General features: G+C 37.8%; 1 protein-coding gene across 1 annotated transcript in view; it reads right to left on the minus strand.

Moving 5' to 3' along the window:
• Positions 1-3,533: 3,533 nt before the first annotated feature.
• LOC139965548 (protein disulfide-isomerase TMX3-like) overlaps positions 3,534-15,275 on the minus strand; it is a 37,247-nt gene continuing 25,505 nt past the window's right edge. The window contains exon 14 of the mRNA XM_071968034.1: positions 3,534-7,205. Within this exon, the coding sequence (XP_071824135.1) occupies positions 6,990-7,205 (216 nt within the window). The 3' untranslated portion in view covers positions 3,534-6,989. The remainder of the gene's footprint in view (positions 7,206-15,275) is intronic.

Consider the following 15,275-nt stretch of genomic DNA (forward strand, 5'->3'; position numbering starts at 1 on the left):
TACTGTATCATTGCTGATGGACTAGGTTTGAACCTAGGATCAGTCCTTGATGTCTTAGTGGATCAGTGTTGAGGGATCAAGTTTGATGGATTGATGGGAATGGATTAGGATCAGTATGTATCATTGCTGATGGACTAGGTTTGAACCTATATAGGATCAGTCCTTGATGTATCAGTGTAAGTGGATCACTGTTGAAGGATCAAGCTTGAAGGATTAATATGGATGGGTTAGGATCTGTAAATATGTATCGTTGCTGATGGACAAGGTTTGATGGATCAGTGTTGATGTACCAATCTTCATCTGTTGAAGGATCATTGTTTATGGATCAGGTTTGGGATTATTGCTGTTGGATCAGTGCTGTTAAGAGTTGATGGATCAGTGTTGGTGTATCCATTTTGGTGGATCAGTACTGACATCGCAGCGTTTTTATTCCAGATCTATAATGTATCTATATTCTAGGTTCAGTGTTAGGGTATGAATGTTGATGTACCACTGTTGAGATAGCTGTATTGATGCCTATAGCTATATCTCTACTGATTTCATTAAGCTGAGCTTGATGTACTCCAAAAAACTAACTTGGGGCATCTTGGAAATATGTTATAGATATTAGTGCAATATTACAGATTCATACACCTGCTTTAGAGCATTGGACTCTTCCACAAGACAGTGGATATATTCTAATTTCAGATAACTGCTTCAAAAATGTTATCTCCTTTGATCTGCAGTAAATGGATCCTGAATTAATGTTGACATGATGGCATCAAGCAGTGAAATAATATTCTTTGCCTGTAGGGAATCTTGATGGTTTGTTTATTAAAAAAAAAATATCATGTTTTATAATCTATAAAAACAAACATGAATCCATAAAACCTGATACATAGTCTCTGGTTTTGTCTTAGGACTTAGCTTTTGATAGTAACTCTCTTTGGAAAGTTAAATCAGCTTATAAATGAATGTGAAGCATGAGCTTTAACTTTGATGAAAAAAAAAAAAAAAAAAAACATGTTTTGTGATACTAAATTCCCTTACAATGAGTTTGCCTTTAGGGTGACTAGAAATATTACATTTCAAATAATTTTATGTTAAACATTTTGAAACTATATGATTTTCATCTTTCACAAGGTAAACATTAACAGGAAAAATCGTCTGGGTCTATGAGCCAGGGAATGTGTGAAGAGATTGGAATCATTAATTCCTTGTCTGTTAACAGTTTAGTTTCATCACATTTTGAGTGATTCATATTAGGTTTGATAAAATCATAAAATATCAAACGAAAAAAAGATGTATCTATAAATATAACAACAGTTGAACTTTATCCCTAAACTTAAATATTTCTACAAAAATGGGTTGAACATTGGAATAACAGAAGACTGCTTCTCCTTTGGAGAACCAGAAGACTCGTTTTTTGGTGAAGTTAACAAATGCAAAAGCTGTTTGAAGTATCTTTTTCCTTGAAATATATTTCTACCAGTGGTGAAAGTTGTTTTACCAGGAAACTGCTGCACAGGTTTATTGACTGTATTGGTTATGTTGTGCTAGCAATAGGCACAGTTTGTGCTATGTTTATACTTATTGTGGAAGACTTCAGATTTTTCATTCCCCTAAGAAATTCAAATTGTTTTTCCTTAAAACTTAAAAGAGTCCTAAATACTCATTTTCAATTGAAAAAAAAAAATTGCTTGCTGTCATTCTTTTCTGAAAAGCAGAATACTGCTTTAAATATCGTGAAAGTAAACCTGGGGCGATGGCTTCTGAAACCTTAAAATATGTTAATCAAAATGGGGCTTTTTTGTATAACTGCGGGTGATATTAAATTACTCGGCCATCTGAAATATCCAGAGAACAGACACGAGGGCAAAAAGCCCGAAAATAATTGTATCTGGGTTTTGTTGACACCCCAGGGTGAACTGTACATCAAAGGGTGTGCTATGATATTTGAGATAAAACCAAAGAAAAAACTATTTATGTAACAATGAATTTTTATCAGATACAGACTTTGTTTGAAACTTTTTTTCTTTTGAGATGACTGATTGGTCAATGTAGCTAAATTGTACGGAAACTTAAAAGTGCCATCAACATAAGAAAACTTTGCCCCAATAAGACAACATTTTTCAGTAAATTGTTTAGATAACAAGATAATATCCTATCAATCATCAGAAAATGTTGGATTGCTCTGTTGCTTTAACAACTTATTATGTCATCAATTCAACAATTTCCTGCAAAATGTTCAATTGTTCACTTCATTCCAATTGAGTAAGTGAACAATTAAGTAAGTTGTAAATTAAACATTTTGCAGAAAATTGTTCACTTGCTCAGTTGGAATGAAGTGAACAATTAAACATTTTGCAGATAAATGTTGAATTGACGAGATACGATAAGTTGTCAATTAAACTTTTGCAGAAAAATGTTCAATTGCTCAGTTGGAATGAAGTGAACAATTGAACATTTTGCAGGAAAATGTTGAATTGACGAGATCTGCTAAGTTGTCAATTAAACATTTTTGCAGAAAATTGTTCAATTGCTCAGTTATAAAGCAACTGAGCAATCCAACAATTTTTCTGGTTTTTGATAAGATATTATCTTGTTATCTAAACAATTTACTGACAAATGTTGACTTATTGGAGCAAAGTTTTCTTATGTTGATGGCACTTTTAAGCTTCTGTAAAATTGTTCACGCAAAGTTTGATTCTTAAGTAATGAGAAGCAGTACAAGTTTGTTATGGTAGCCAGACAGTCTTGACAGCTTCTGCTGAGCTGTACTTTCACAAATGTCTGATTTTTTTGTTAAAACAACAGGCTCTGCAGACAAAACAAATTAGAGTAGTTTTGGACATCTAACCATTTTATGTCTACATCACCTCTCCCTCACCCCCAGTCTCTCGAACACTCACGTTTTTTGACGATTGATTGGTATATATATAGAAACGTTTTGAAATGTAATTAATTTTCATGTTTTGCCCGAAGGACTTTCCACATTTAAAGGATAATGTTCAATGCATCGTCAAAGTTTGACAATGGGTTAGTTCTATGCCAGCGAAGGGGGGGGGGGAGGGGGTCTGATCGTCTGAGATGGGGTAAAAGTCTTAGGGCAATAAAAGCTAATATTCTCTCGGAAGATCAGAAGCATAATAAGATCATTGGGGGACTTCTTGTATCAATGATTCTAATTGAGGTAATGAGGTAAAACAAATTGACTAACATCAGATTAAAGAAACTATAACCTCTCTCAAAAGGGACCTGGGTAACAATAAAACCTTGCTCCCGGCGTTTCAGGGAGCCTCATCTAATCCTTGCGTCCACCGGGATTCCAACCGGGGCCTCCTTTATATATACATACATATATATATTCATATATATACATACATATACATATACATACACACACATATATATATATAAATGAAAATCGTAATGAGTTGGAAAATCAAGAACAGTGATAAAACTTCCAGCCTTCACCGTGATTCGAACCCGGGCCTCCCGCTTATATATATATATATATATATTAAGAATAACAGAATATACATAATGAGAACTTCAGTATTGGAAAGGTTTATTTAGACTGAGTAACATTTTATTTGAGACATCTGTGAAAGACATTGATCAGAGAAACCATCAAATTGAGAAACATTTCTGTATATTTAACAAAATTTATTAACACTGACACACGAGAGCTCCCTTATAAAAACAAATATTTTCTAACTTCTGTAAAACTTTTTTAGCAAACGATAAATATTCTTTGATGCAGTTTAATTTGAGTAAAAGGCATATAAACCTGACTGTGTGATGTGTGTAGACTTTTGAATTGTGTTCAAATTACTCGGTTATTTTATTATAATATGAAGATAAAATACAATTTTCCAAAGGCAATCAAATGACTAGTCTTGTGAGGGAGAGAGAGAACCCTGTGATATGAATTACAAACTCCAGATCTGATGAGAACTTAAACATCTAAAATAGCTCATCTCTTTAAGCACCAAAAATAAAACCTTGTAACATGAATGGTTTATCTACAAACATTCTTTCACTTTACTGTGATGCAAATTTTCACACTTCGTAAGTGCAACGATCCAATCACAGACATAACGACTAATGAATTCATATATTTTTGAAGACAAGAAAAAGGTACAAGTAAAACAAAAGCCAATACCAATCTCACCATGAGAGAATTAAATTTGGTAATTTAACCAATCTCACCAAGAGACTAATTTATGACATTCAAAGAAAAGAAAGGTAAGGGTGTGAGGGGGGGGGGGGGTGTGGTCTATAGGTATTGCATAATAGCTGCCTCCATTTGAATATTTTTAACAGATGTGATATGTTAGTTAGGATAGACAAATGTTTTGTCTTTTTTAGTATATCTTCAATATTCTTCAGCCGGCCTAATGGACTAAGGCTACTCAGCGAACCAATTTTGACTTTATTTGCAGAAAACTGAAACGTGGAGCAATTTCCTACCTGGCAATCTGAATATTCATCAACCAGATGAAGGTTAACTTAAATCCTATCCATTTACTGGAAGCTGCAACCAATAACTGGTCCTAGATCTATGCATATTTCATACATTCAAAGAATTTGAATGTAACAATGACCTCTGGTTGGCAGATTCTACTAAAGTATTAATGTGCAATTAATGCACAGAGCTTAAGCTACGCATCATGTAAACTCATATTGGAGCTGATCTGAACAGTTTGGTTTTTGTTTGAATGCTGAAAATTATTTTCTTAGCTGTGTTGATTAAACAACAACCCTCACAGCAGCATATAAAATGGACCACAATATGATTACTAGCATATCAAATTCACAGCACTATATAAAACTAACAGAACATAAAACGGGAACACTGTAAGATATCATACAGAAGTCAAAACAAAAATGTGTTCAAGTTTTAAAAAGAAGGAATTTTGTTTTTTTCGCCGTCACAATACTTCAAGAGAAGGAGCTTTAATAACCGACTAGCATTAAATACAACATTCGCTGTTATAGATCTGGTATTATTTGCAATTCTGATAAATCCTTATTTGTATTCTTTTATTTTTTTTTTTTATCATTTGATTACAGTACATACAATATCAATCGTTACTTTTCATTTTTGGACACATACAAAAAGATATCGATATTGCACATTCCTTTAGAAAAAAAATACAAGTCACTGATTTCAGGAGTGGTGCTAGTTAACACAATTAACATAACCGTTGTTGTTAATTAACTATATAAGGTCATCAACATCTAAATCGTCATGATTTCTGGTTCAAGAAGGAAACAGACGTGCAAAATCCTTCATTAATGAACTTTTGTTTTGAACTAAAACAACATGAATAATATTTAATATTTCTTCTAATTCTTACACAATTTATGACATATTGAATAGTCAGTGCTTGTTTGAAAGTCTATAGTACAAGGACAATAAGCACTTATTATTGTTTAACTAAACTGGTCAAAATTTGCTCAATATTAGTCAAAACATGTATTAAAAGTATATCTACAATAACTTAATATGAACCATTAGCTGATATTAATGAAAGGCTGAACCAAGATTGCCATGTATGAAGGGTCGAGTTTCATGTAATAAATGTTTTTGATGAAAAGTAAAACAAGAGCCCAAAGAGGCACTATGGTTCCTTGCTTAATGGAATATTAAAGTGTTGTATGTCATCAAATTGCAACTGCAGAGGTCTAGTAATTAACAGGTTGAAGAGTCCCATTATGACCTAATATAAGAAAAAAAAAAAAAAATATTTTGGCTGCACAAAAAAGAAGAAGTGTCTCGAATGCAGTTGAGGTGGAAATAAGATTAAGGCCCACTTGTCCACAAAATGGGTCAGCCAAAATTTAGGGCCAAAAAGGGCCTAAAATATTTTGGCCCACATGTACCAGCTATTAACCAACTACTGTATTCAAAGTTTGGATACAATGTGATTTAAGATTGTGGAGTTGTGTTTTGTGGAGCAATTTTAAGATTTTGGCCATACCCAAACATATAAGGCCCAATAAAATTTTGCCTCTAAATGGTACTAACATATTTGGCCCAATAAACTGGCTCAAAAATATATTTGCTGCCCAAATATTGAACCCCACTAAATGTGGGCCCAAATGTTCACAAAAATATTGGGACCTACACATTTGGGCCCAAAGAATCTCAAAAAGCATTTGAGGTGCAAATAAAATCTGGGCCCAACCAGATGAGAAATGGGCCCGCAAATATTTGGGGTCCAGATGATCCCAAAACATTTAGACCTACATGTACCAGCAATTAACCAACAACTGTATACCAAGTTTGGCTACAATGCAACTTATGGTTGCAGAGTTATAGCAATATAAAGATTTTTTATGTTTGACCCCATAACCTCATTAATACTCATAAAGTCAGTACCAAACACAATACGGCACACACTCTTGTTGTTGTGTTATTGTGGACCCAAGCAAGACACACACATGAACTGCATAACAATGTAGGTCAGGGAGATTGTCAATAATATCTTAGTTTTTAAATATAAGAAAAAAGTGACAAGTTTTCAAATTTGCTTGCTAATATGTGACTAATAATACTTTAGAAAAGAGTGTGGGTGCTGAAAGATTGACGATAGAATCAAATTAATTCCTCGTTGATTATCTACCTTCATTTGCTGACAAAAAATAAAGTAAAACATAAAGGTTAGCTTGATTAAGTTTATTCTTATTTTGAATAATAATAGGACAATCAGTAGGTTGGGTAAAATTGTTGACTAAAGGCCCAAAACTCTGTTTTCAAGGGTCATTTCAGTATGTAACAAAATGTTAGCTAAACTTGCTACCAAAAAACCCCCCTGTTTCTAAGACACTTTCCACCAGAATAATTCCATGAAGATTGTATTAAGAGGATATACCAATGACTAATAGTCAAAAACTAATAGTAACATTCAATAAACGTTCCGATTGCTCCGAGAGGACCGTAATGGGGTTATTACGGTCATCCGATAGGACCGTGATAGGGTCATTACGGTAGGACATCCTCAATCTGCTTTGAGGTGTTCCTCCTCGTTACTTCCTCCTTCGTCGTACAGTTCCTCCTCTAACTCCTCCATCCCTTCCTCTCCTTCGTCCTCTGTGTCCATCTCTCCTTCCTCGGCTGGTTCTGCAGTACACAGCGAGTAACAGACGAACGTCATCAGTATGGACGGGAGACCAAGCAGTAACGTTGTCAGGATGGGCTGGGCACTCCACATGGCCTGTAAAAACAAACAAAGAGACACATCTATGATCATATCAGAAAATCAGGGGTGGTGGAGGAGGGGTGAATTGTTGGGAGGGGAGGGGAAGGGGTGTGTGAGAGGAGACAGGAACTTTAAAGGAGAGTGAGATACATGCCCACCAAAGAAAGTGCATCTCAATCTATGATATAGGACAGTTTTCACAGTATTTTCACAGAATCTGGAAACTGAAAATAGAAACTGAATACTTTGCATTAACTAAAAGGAGCACTTTTAATTCATTGAAAGGGATTTTTTTTTTACACAACCCTGGGAGGAGGGTTATGTTCCCCTGGATGTAATGTCCCTGTCAAAAAGATTCAGTAAAGAGAAATTAATCAAACAAATGTGACATGACACAAACAGAAATACAGCGATGATTTACACACAACTCTCCCTCTCTCTCTCGCCATGGTGTGGAGGTAGAACATTCCTAGATGGAATGTCATCCTCTTGTCCCTCAATATGTGTAGAACTGATGTTTTATGATCATTCCATGAAGATGAATAAAGGATTTGAACCATTTAAGATTTAGTTCTGAGGGCTTCACCCGACACCATCCCTTCAAAAGCTTTTTTTGTGTTTGATTGCAAATGTTACAAATATGCTCAAAATGAAATTGGACTTGATCCCGAAAAAAAATTGTTAAAAAAAGATGGTTTTTACCAAAGGAATATTACTTTAGCAAGACACAAGTGTATTTGATTCTAAACATTTTGTTGTCAATTTTTTACATCAGTATTAATCATACGCAAGCTGCGACTCAAAAGTCTTTTTTGTATTTTGCAATTCCATCCCTTTTTCTGAATTGAGACTGGGAATAGTCAAGCTAATAAATGAACTGCATTGTTAATTAGAGATTAAATTCTCAAAGACTGTCAGAGTTACCAAGATCGATGCAAACGCATCTTTTACACAAACTGTTAACATCCCCCTTTGGTTCATTAATACCAATCACGTCCTGCCTACTGCTTATTATTACACTCTGGTTCACCGAGTTATTGCTGTTAGAGTAAAGTCAACATAAAGGGTCGTATAAGGTTAAAAAGTCATCTATTATGAAGAATAACTTTACCAAACTTATACAAACATGTACAGAATAATTTGTATCCTGTAGCACAAGGTACAGCAACACAGTTAGCATAAATCTAGCATGCTTTGCTAAGGAGTATTAGCTTCACTAGTACCAATATTAAATAGAATTTAAACAGAATTTAAATGAACTGCAACTGAACTGTGTGCCTTCTACATCTTAAAGGGATGTAGTGTTGTACGTCATACATAATTCAAAATATCCCTAGTCATGGCAATGTTTATACATTGGGCTCTCTCATCTTAAAGTCACAGTTTAGCTTTAAAATGCAAATGTCATAATTCTATAGAGTACTCCATACTGATACAGCTCTCTGTCCAGACTAGTCTAAACTGAGACAATGATACTGTTTTAAAGTGGTCTAACTCTAGCATAGTCTACACTGATAATACTCTAGATTAGTCTATGATACTGCTCTACTGTACTGTAGTATATTCTCAATAAGTCTACAATAATGTTGCATTTAAGTAAACATTGATACTGCTCTAGGATAGTCTATCCTGATAAAACTCCCAGACACTCCCAGAGTATTGTACTGTGGATAAGTCTAAATGATACTGTTCCAAAGTGGTCTACACTAGCAAAGTCTAGTACACTGATAATACTCTAGCATATTTTACTCTAGATTAGTCTATCATGACACTGCTCTACTGTAATTCTATTCTAAATAAATCTACAGTAATACAGCTTGAGAGTTGTTTTGATCAATCTCAAAATTAATCTGCATTGATACTGCTCTATAATATTAGTCTATACTGATCATTACAAACAACATTTGGTAGTCTACTAAAACATGTAGCAGTTAAAGTAATGTTAAGTACATAGACCACCGAAACCTCATTTGCAAGACAATAAAATTCACTCGTTAAATTTCAAGTTTGTAACTTCAATTAAATTTTTCTTAGATATATATAACACATTCATAGTTTAACCAATATGCATTTTTCTGCCCACTCTTGCTTTTAAATATTTAATATGAACTTACATCGCCTTCTTCAGTAAATTTACCTACAGAAGTGGCGCCTACATATAAATACTTGTGTATGACCTTGGATATGCTAGTTGGAGTAAAAAAATTGCAGGTTAAATGTGGTTAATATTTCATCTCTCTACTGAGGCCATTTCTTTCAACAGAAAGTTGACAAATATTAGGAATTTGTCATGGAGATTTCACCAAGCTACAACCACAGCATTATGTATGAGCGGACTGCGCAAATAGAAGCACTAATCGCAAAGCTGCCCGATGAATTGTTTCCAGATTGGACTTGAAAGATTAATTGAAAAAGAACTGTAGAACCCTTGCCTTATATTGTATTAGCATGCTACTCTAAGATGATATATTCTCCTGTTAGTTTTTGAAAACAGTTGCATTTTCTCTATCTTTTCCTGTTTATGTTTTTGTAAACAATTCCAACTAATTTGTCTGTAGTTTTCAAATTGTTACATTCATCCCAACCATAGATCTCGAAAGAAATGCTACAGGAAGTTACGGGTCCATCACACCTGCCAGCTAATAAATGCACACCATAAACCAGTCATGTTTTTTTTGGGGGGGGGAGGGTGGGCATCATTGGGAATGGAAGTTAACAGAGTGTGAAAGTTTCACAAAACGAACCGTAACACAAAAGAGTCATACAATATCATGTCACATTTTGTGTTTATTTTGAAACAATTTCTGGTAGTCATGGTGATCGATCTACCAAATGGCACGAATAAAACCTTCATCAAAATTGAACATTAGTTTAGGTTTTATGATTATCCCAAATGATGAAAATGTTAATAAATATTTCATTCCTTCTTTCATATTTGCATTTTGTAAAGCTGTTTATTAAACTTGAAGGAAAAAAATGTCCCGGTGACAAAAAGATTAAAAATCAAATCTAGTCATAAATTACTGACTCACTACTTAACATTGATTCCGTAAACAAACATCTAATTGGTCTTAGTTTGATCCAAGAAAATCTCATTTTCAGTATAAAACTCATGAACTTGGCAAACTTGTCAGAAGTTGATACCCAGAGTGCTTTACAAAAAGCTACTATAAGGAGAGAAAAAGGCAGTTGTAGGCTATGACCTTTGACATTTCATCATCCCATGGCATATTTGCTATCAAAACTATCTTCTTAGCTTGTCTATCATAACAACCTCCCACTGGGTTCGTTGACACTGACAGGGGTCTATCTTCAACATCACTGCAGCTGCCAGGTACCTAAATGGGCTCCAAACCTTTTCCATGTGTATACCCACTGAGACTTATTTGTAGACCCCTGGCAGGTTTATCATAATACATCAATTTAGGCAAATTACCACCAAAAATTTGTTGATCTAGGCAGAATCGGTTATTTCTTCACACTGATTCCCAATTTTCTTTTACGTTCAATTTTTTTTTTTCTTACTCCTCACTCATGATTTCGGGGTACACCCCTCAGTCCGACAAGTTTTCAGTCCGACAAGTTTTCAGTCCGAAAATAAAATACACGTTTTCAGTCCGAAAATGAAATACACGTTTTCAGTCCGAAAATGAAATACACGTTTTCAGTCCGAAAATGAGATACACGTTTTCAGTTGGAGAATGAAAGCATGCAGTTTTAATGCCATAATACCACCAATAAACGGTGACAGCCCGAACTGATAGTAAAGAAATCGATTGAATCTTTCGTATTATGTCTCACATCACCGGCCTCAACCCCTTAGCAACTATCAGTTACAAACATATGTAATCCGTTCTTTGCTCCTTAATCCGCTTCCTGTATAGTCATGGTTTATTTGGTACTAATTCCATCAATGCAATTTACACTTGCCTAGCGTCATACTTTCATTGTGTTACATTTTGTACTTTTCATTCGACTGCCAAGTATTGCTGACGAAGGTCTCAATATATTTTCAAAAACTTTACTCCTTATTTGTCAATTATGAGTCATATATATATATATATATATATATATATATATATATGTATATATATATATATATATATATATATATATATATGTGTGTATATATATATATGTGTGTGTGTGTATATATATATAAATATATATATATGTGTGTGTGTATATATATATATATATATGTGTGTATGTATATATATATATATATATGTGTGTATATATATATATGTATATATATATGTGTATATATATATATATATATATTTTTTTTTTGTGCAATTTTTGCAATTTAATAAAACAACATTCAAATACTTGAATATGTAGTACAAAATGCACAGAAGGTCCACTTTGTTGGGGCAGTTTTAGGTGATTTTGTGGTTTTCCCCTTCATACCAAAGTTAAGTGTACCACTGCCCTTGGAAGTCACCCCCCCCCCCCCTCCATCCATAAACTGAACCTTCAGACTCACACATAGACTCGTAGACCTGACGTCAAACTAGGTAAATTGTTATTTTTACAATTTGACACATTCTACTAGGAGCAGGGATACTAGGAGCAGGGATATTATTATTATTATTATTATACGGTGGAGGGTGGGGCGTGACCGTTTGAAAATGTGATCATAAAGACCTCTAAATGCAATGATTATAAAGCAAACACTTAACTGATGTAATTTTGGACACTCCCTCACCCCTTCTCGGCCTCGTGCACCCCCTCACCCCCTTCTCCCCTCTTACACCCCTCACCCCCTTCTCACCCTCTTATATCCCCCTCGCCCTCGAACTCGATAATCTTGTTCATATACGATACTTTTCTTTCTACATCTTCTACAATACGTATAAGCAATAATACAACCGTCATCTTGTATGCAATTCAGAAAAGGCTATAAGAAAGCCTTGTCGTTAAACACTGGCAAGCAATAATTGATTCATTTATTAACGTAACGTTAAGTTTGACTTGACAAGACTCTTCGACCGAGGAGCCGAGGATTATGGTTCATTTCGTCTTATATGTTTACAAGAGGAACAATTAAAAATCAGTAATCGCACAAAATGAATTAAACTCGGGCTATGATTTTTTTATGAGGTAGTAATAATCTTGAAGCGACCGACTTTTTTTTTTTTTTAATAATGTAGAATTTTGAAGCCGTGGTTGCTTCTATCAAGATTGATAATTTGTACACAATGATCAGTTTAAAGAAACACATGACGATAAGAAACCCTTTGTTGTTCATTTTAATTGTCTTTTATGGCGTTTAGAGATAATCGATTTCAAACTCATGTGTGCGGCCTTTGTACTCTCAGTAAGATGTATCTATTGAGACAGAAATGTTCATATATATTGGCCATTCAAGTGATTCAACAGGCAATATATAAACTCAACATAATACGCGGTATAAACATTCCAAAACTTACTGGTTTGGATATTTACGAGTGACGAGCTTACCTGTCTCCTCACAACCTTAGCACTTCATTCTACTGTGCCTATAAAGTCTTGGTAAAATAATAACACTGTGCGCCCTCTATGACCGGGCCCCCCCGGTCACTCCTCCTTTCTCATGAGACCATTCCTAAAAAGTGGCCTCACGGTTACGAAGATAGGGGGTGGCTAGGACCCTCTAGCCAGCCCCAACAACTCCTGTCGAGAAAACTCCCTTAGGTGAGCCCCTAACAAAAAGTCACTGACGCCTTCCTAGCAGGGGGGAGTGTAACCCTCTCCGGCGCAGCGGAGCAGGGGGAACACTCTCCTGGACCCTGCAGGCGTAACTACCCCTTATCCTAACAAGGAGCCTAATTTGTAATACCCGACACCTGTTAACCGCAAAAACAACTTAGGTGAGAGCGTATACGGAGTAGAACATGTAATATAAACGCATACGAAAAACATAAAGTTACACTCACCGATAGACCTGGCCGGAGACTCTCTAGTCGTAGTTGGCTCTGTCTATCTGGTGTGGTGCCTGGAGTCGTGAGTCAAGTCGAACGACCGCTCCCCCGTCCGGCTGTGTCCCACCTTCCTCGGGGGAGGGAGGCGGGAATGGAGACAGGTAAGCTCGTCACTCGTAAATATCCAAACCAGTAAGTTTTGGAATATTTACTTCGCTCCTCGCTTACCTGTCTCCTCACAACCTTAGCACCGAGTGGCACTGCCCGATGGTGGGAGGCCCGAGGGGTGGGACCTATTACCCGCCGGACCTCGCATCACCGCGCTACCAAATGCCGCCCCGGCGTGTAGTGTGTCAGTTAGATAGCAGGCGACGAACGTAGTTGGTGTTTTCCACGCTGCCGCCTTGAGGATGTCCTCTATCGGGATACCGGCAAAGAGGGCTGTGGAGGCTGAGATCCCTCTGATGTCGTGGGCTCTTGGCCAGGCAGCCCCCGTTGTGAACGGGCGTATTGTCTCCACTAGCCATCTGGACAGGGTATCCTTGGAGGCCGATGTGTAGGGTGGTCGTGGCAGGATGAAGAGGGAAGTTGTTTGTCTTAACTTCTCTGTCCTGCTTAAATACCACTTCAAAGCCCTGACTGGGCACCATCGTTTGTCCTCGGCCACTGATGACAGGGTTTTAATCTCCGGGATGAAGATGTCTCCCGGCAAGAAGGTCAGGGCCTGGTTCTTGGCAATGAAGGCCGGGTCTGGAACCATCCTCACCCCATGGCCCTCGAATCTGATGTGGTTCGGTTTGGTCGTTAGGGCATGTAGGCAGCTCCTCCTTCTTGCTGACGCTACCGCAATAAGAAAGAGTGTCTTCTTTGTGAGGGCAGCTAGGGAAGCGTTTGCCATTGGCTCGTATGGAGGCCCTGCCAGGGCATGCAGTACTGCTGAGAGCCCCTAGGAGGGGGCTAACCGTCTGACTCGTGGACGGCGATTAGCCATGCCTTTGATGAGCTGGGCAATGTCTAGGTTATTGCCCAGAGTGGAGCCGTCTGGAAAACCCTGGTGGATGGCAGCGATGGCCGACCTGTAATTTTTGATTGTAGAGACTTGTTTGCCTTCTCTGAAGAGTGAGAGTAGGAACTCGGCAGTCTGTGCTATAGAGATCTTAGTAAGCAGTATCTGTCTAGGCCGGCACCACTGTTCGAACTTCCGCAGGCGGGAATCATAAGTCTTTGCGGTCGTTCCCCTTCTAGCGTCGGCTGCCATCGCGGCAGCTGCCTCTGAAAAACCTCTCTGTCGTAGGGAAGACCGGACAGTTTCCAGGCAACTAACTGCAACCCCTTGATGTCCGGGTGGGAGAGTGTTCCCTGTCTCTGGGACAGTAGGTGGGGCTTGTCTGGTAGGCTCGCTGGGACGTCCATGAGGAGTTGGGGAATCTCTGCGAACCAGGGTCTGCGAGGCCAGAACGGGGCTATTAGAATAAACCTGCCCTTGGAGTTCCGGATCTTTCTGAGAACCTGCCCGACCATGCAAAGCGGTGGGAAGACGTAGGCCTCTAAGTGGTCCCATGGGAGGGACATCGCATCCGTGTGGTAGGCCTGGGGGTGGAACCGTCTGGAACAAAAGGTCTGGAGCCTGCTGTTTGTGTATGTTGCGAACAGGTCTATCATCGGCTTTCCGAAGATCGCGAAGATTCTGTTGCAAGTTTCTTGTTCCAGCGTCCATTCGTTGGGGTCTAAATGCCCCCTGGACAAGGCGTCTGCCATCACGTTGAGCTTGCCCGCAATGTGGGAAGCTCGTAGGATCGTGCCCGAATCCTCGGCTGCTGTTATCACCTCCCATGCTAGCCGGCAGAGCTTCTCCGAGTGGGTGCCCCCCTGCCGGTTGATGTAAGCCACCACTGTGGTGTTGTCCGTGAAGACCGTGGTTATTGTACCCTGTATGTGCTCGTTGAAGGTTTCCAGAGCTCTCTTGACTGCGATCATCTCCAGGATATTGATGTGGAATGATCTTTCTGTTGGGGACCACGTTCCCCAGGCTGTGCGGTTGCTCCAATGAGCCCCCCATCCGGTGAGTGAAGCGTCTGTCGTTACAGATGTCATTGGTAGCTCTATTGTGAAAGGTACCCCTTGACTCCAATTGTCTGGGTCGAGCCACCATCGGAGGTGTTGAGTGGTTTCCTCCGAC

The sequence above is a fragment of the Apostichopus japonicus genome, chromosome 3 (assembly GCF_037975245.1).
Source record: "Apostichopus japonicus isolate 1M-3 chromosome 3, ASM3797524v1, whole genome shotgun sequence".
NCBI lineage: Eukaryota > Metazoa > Echinodermata > Holothuroidea > Aspidochirotida > Stichopodidae > Apostichopus > Apostichopus japonicus.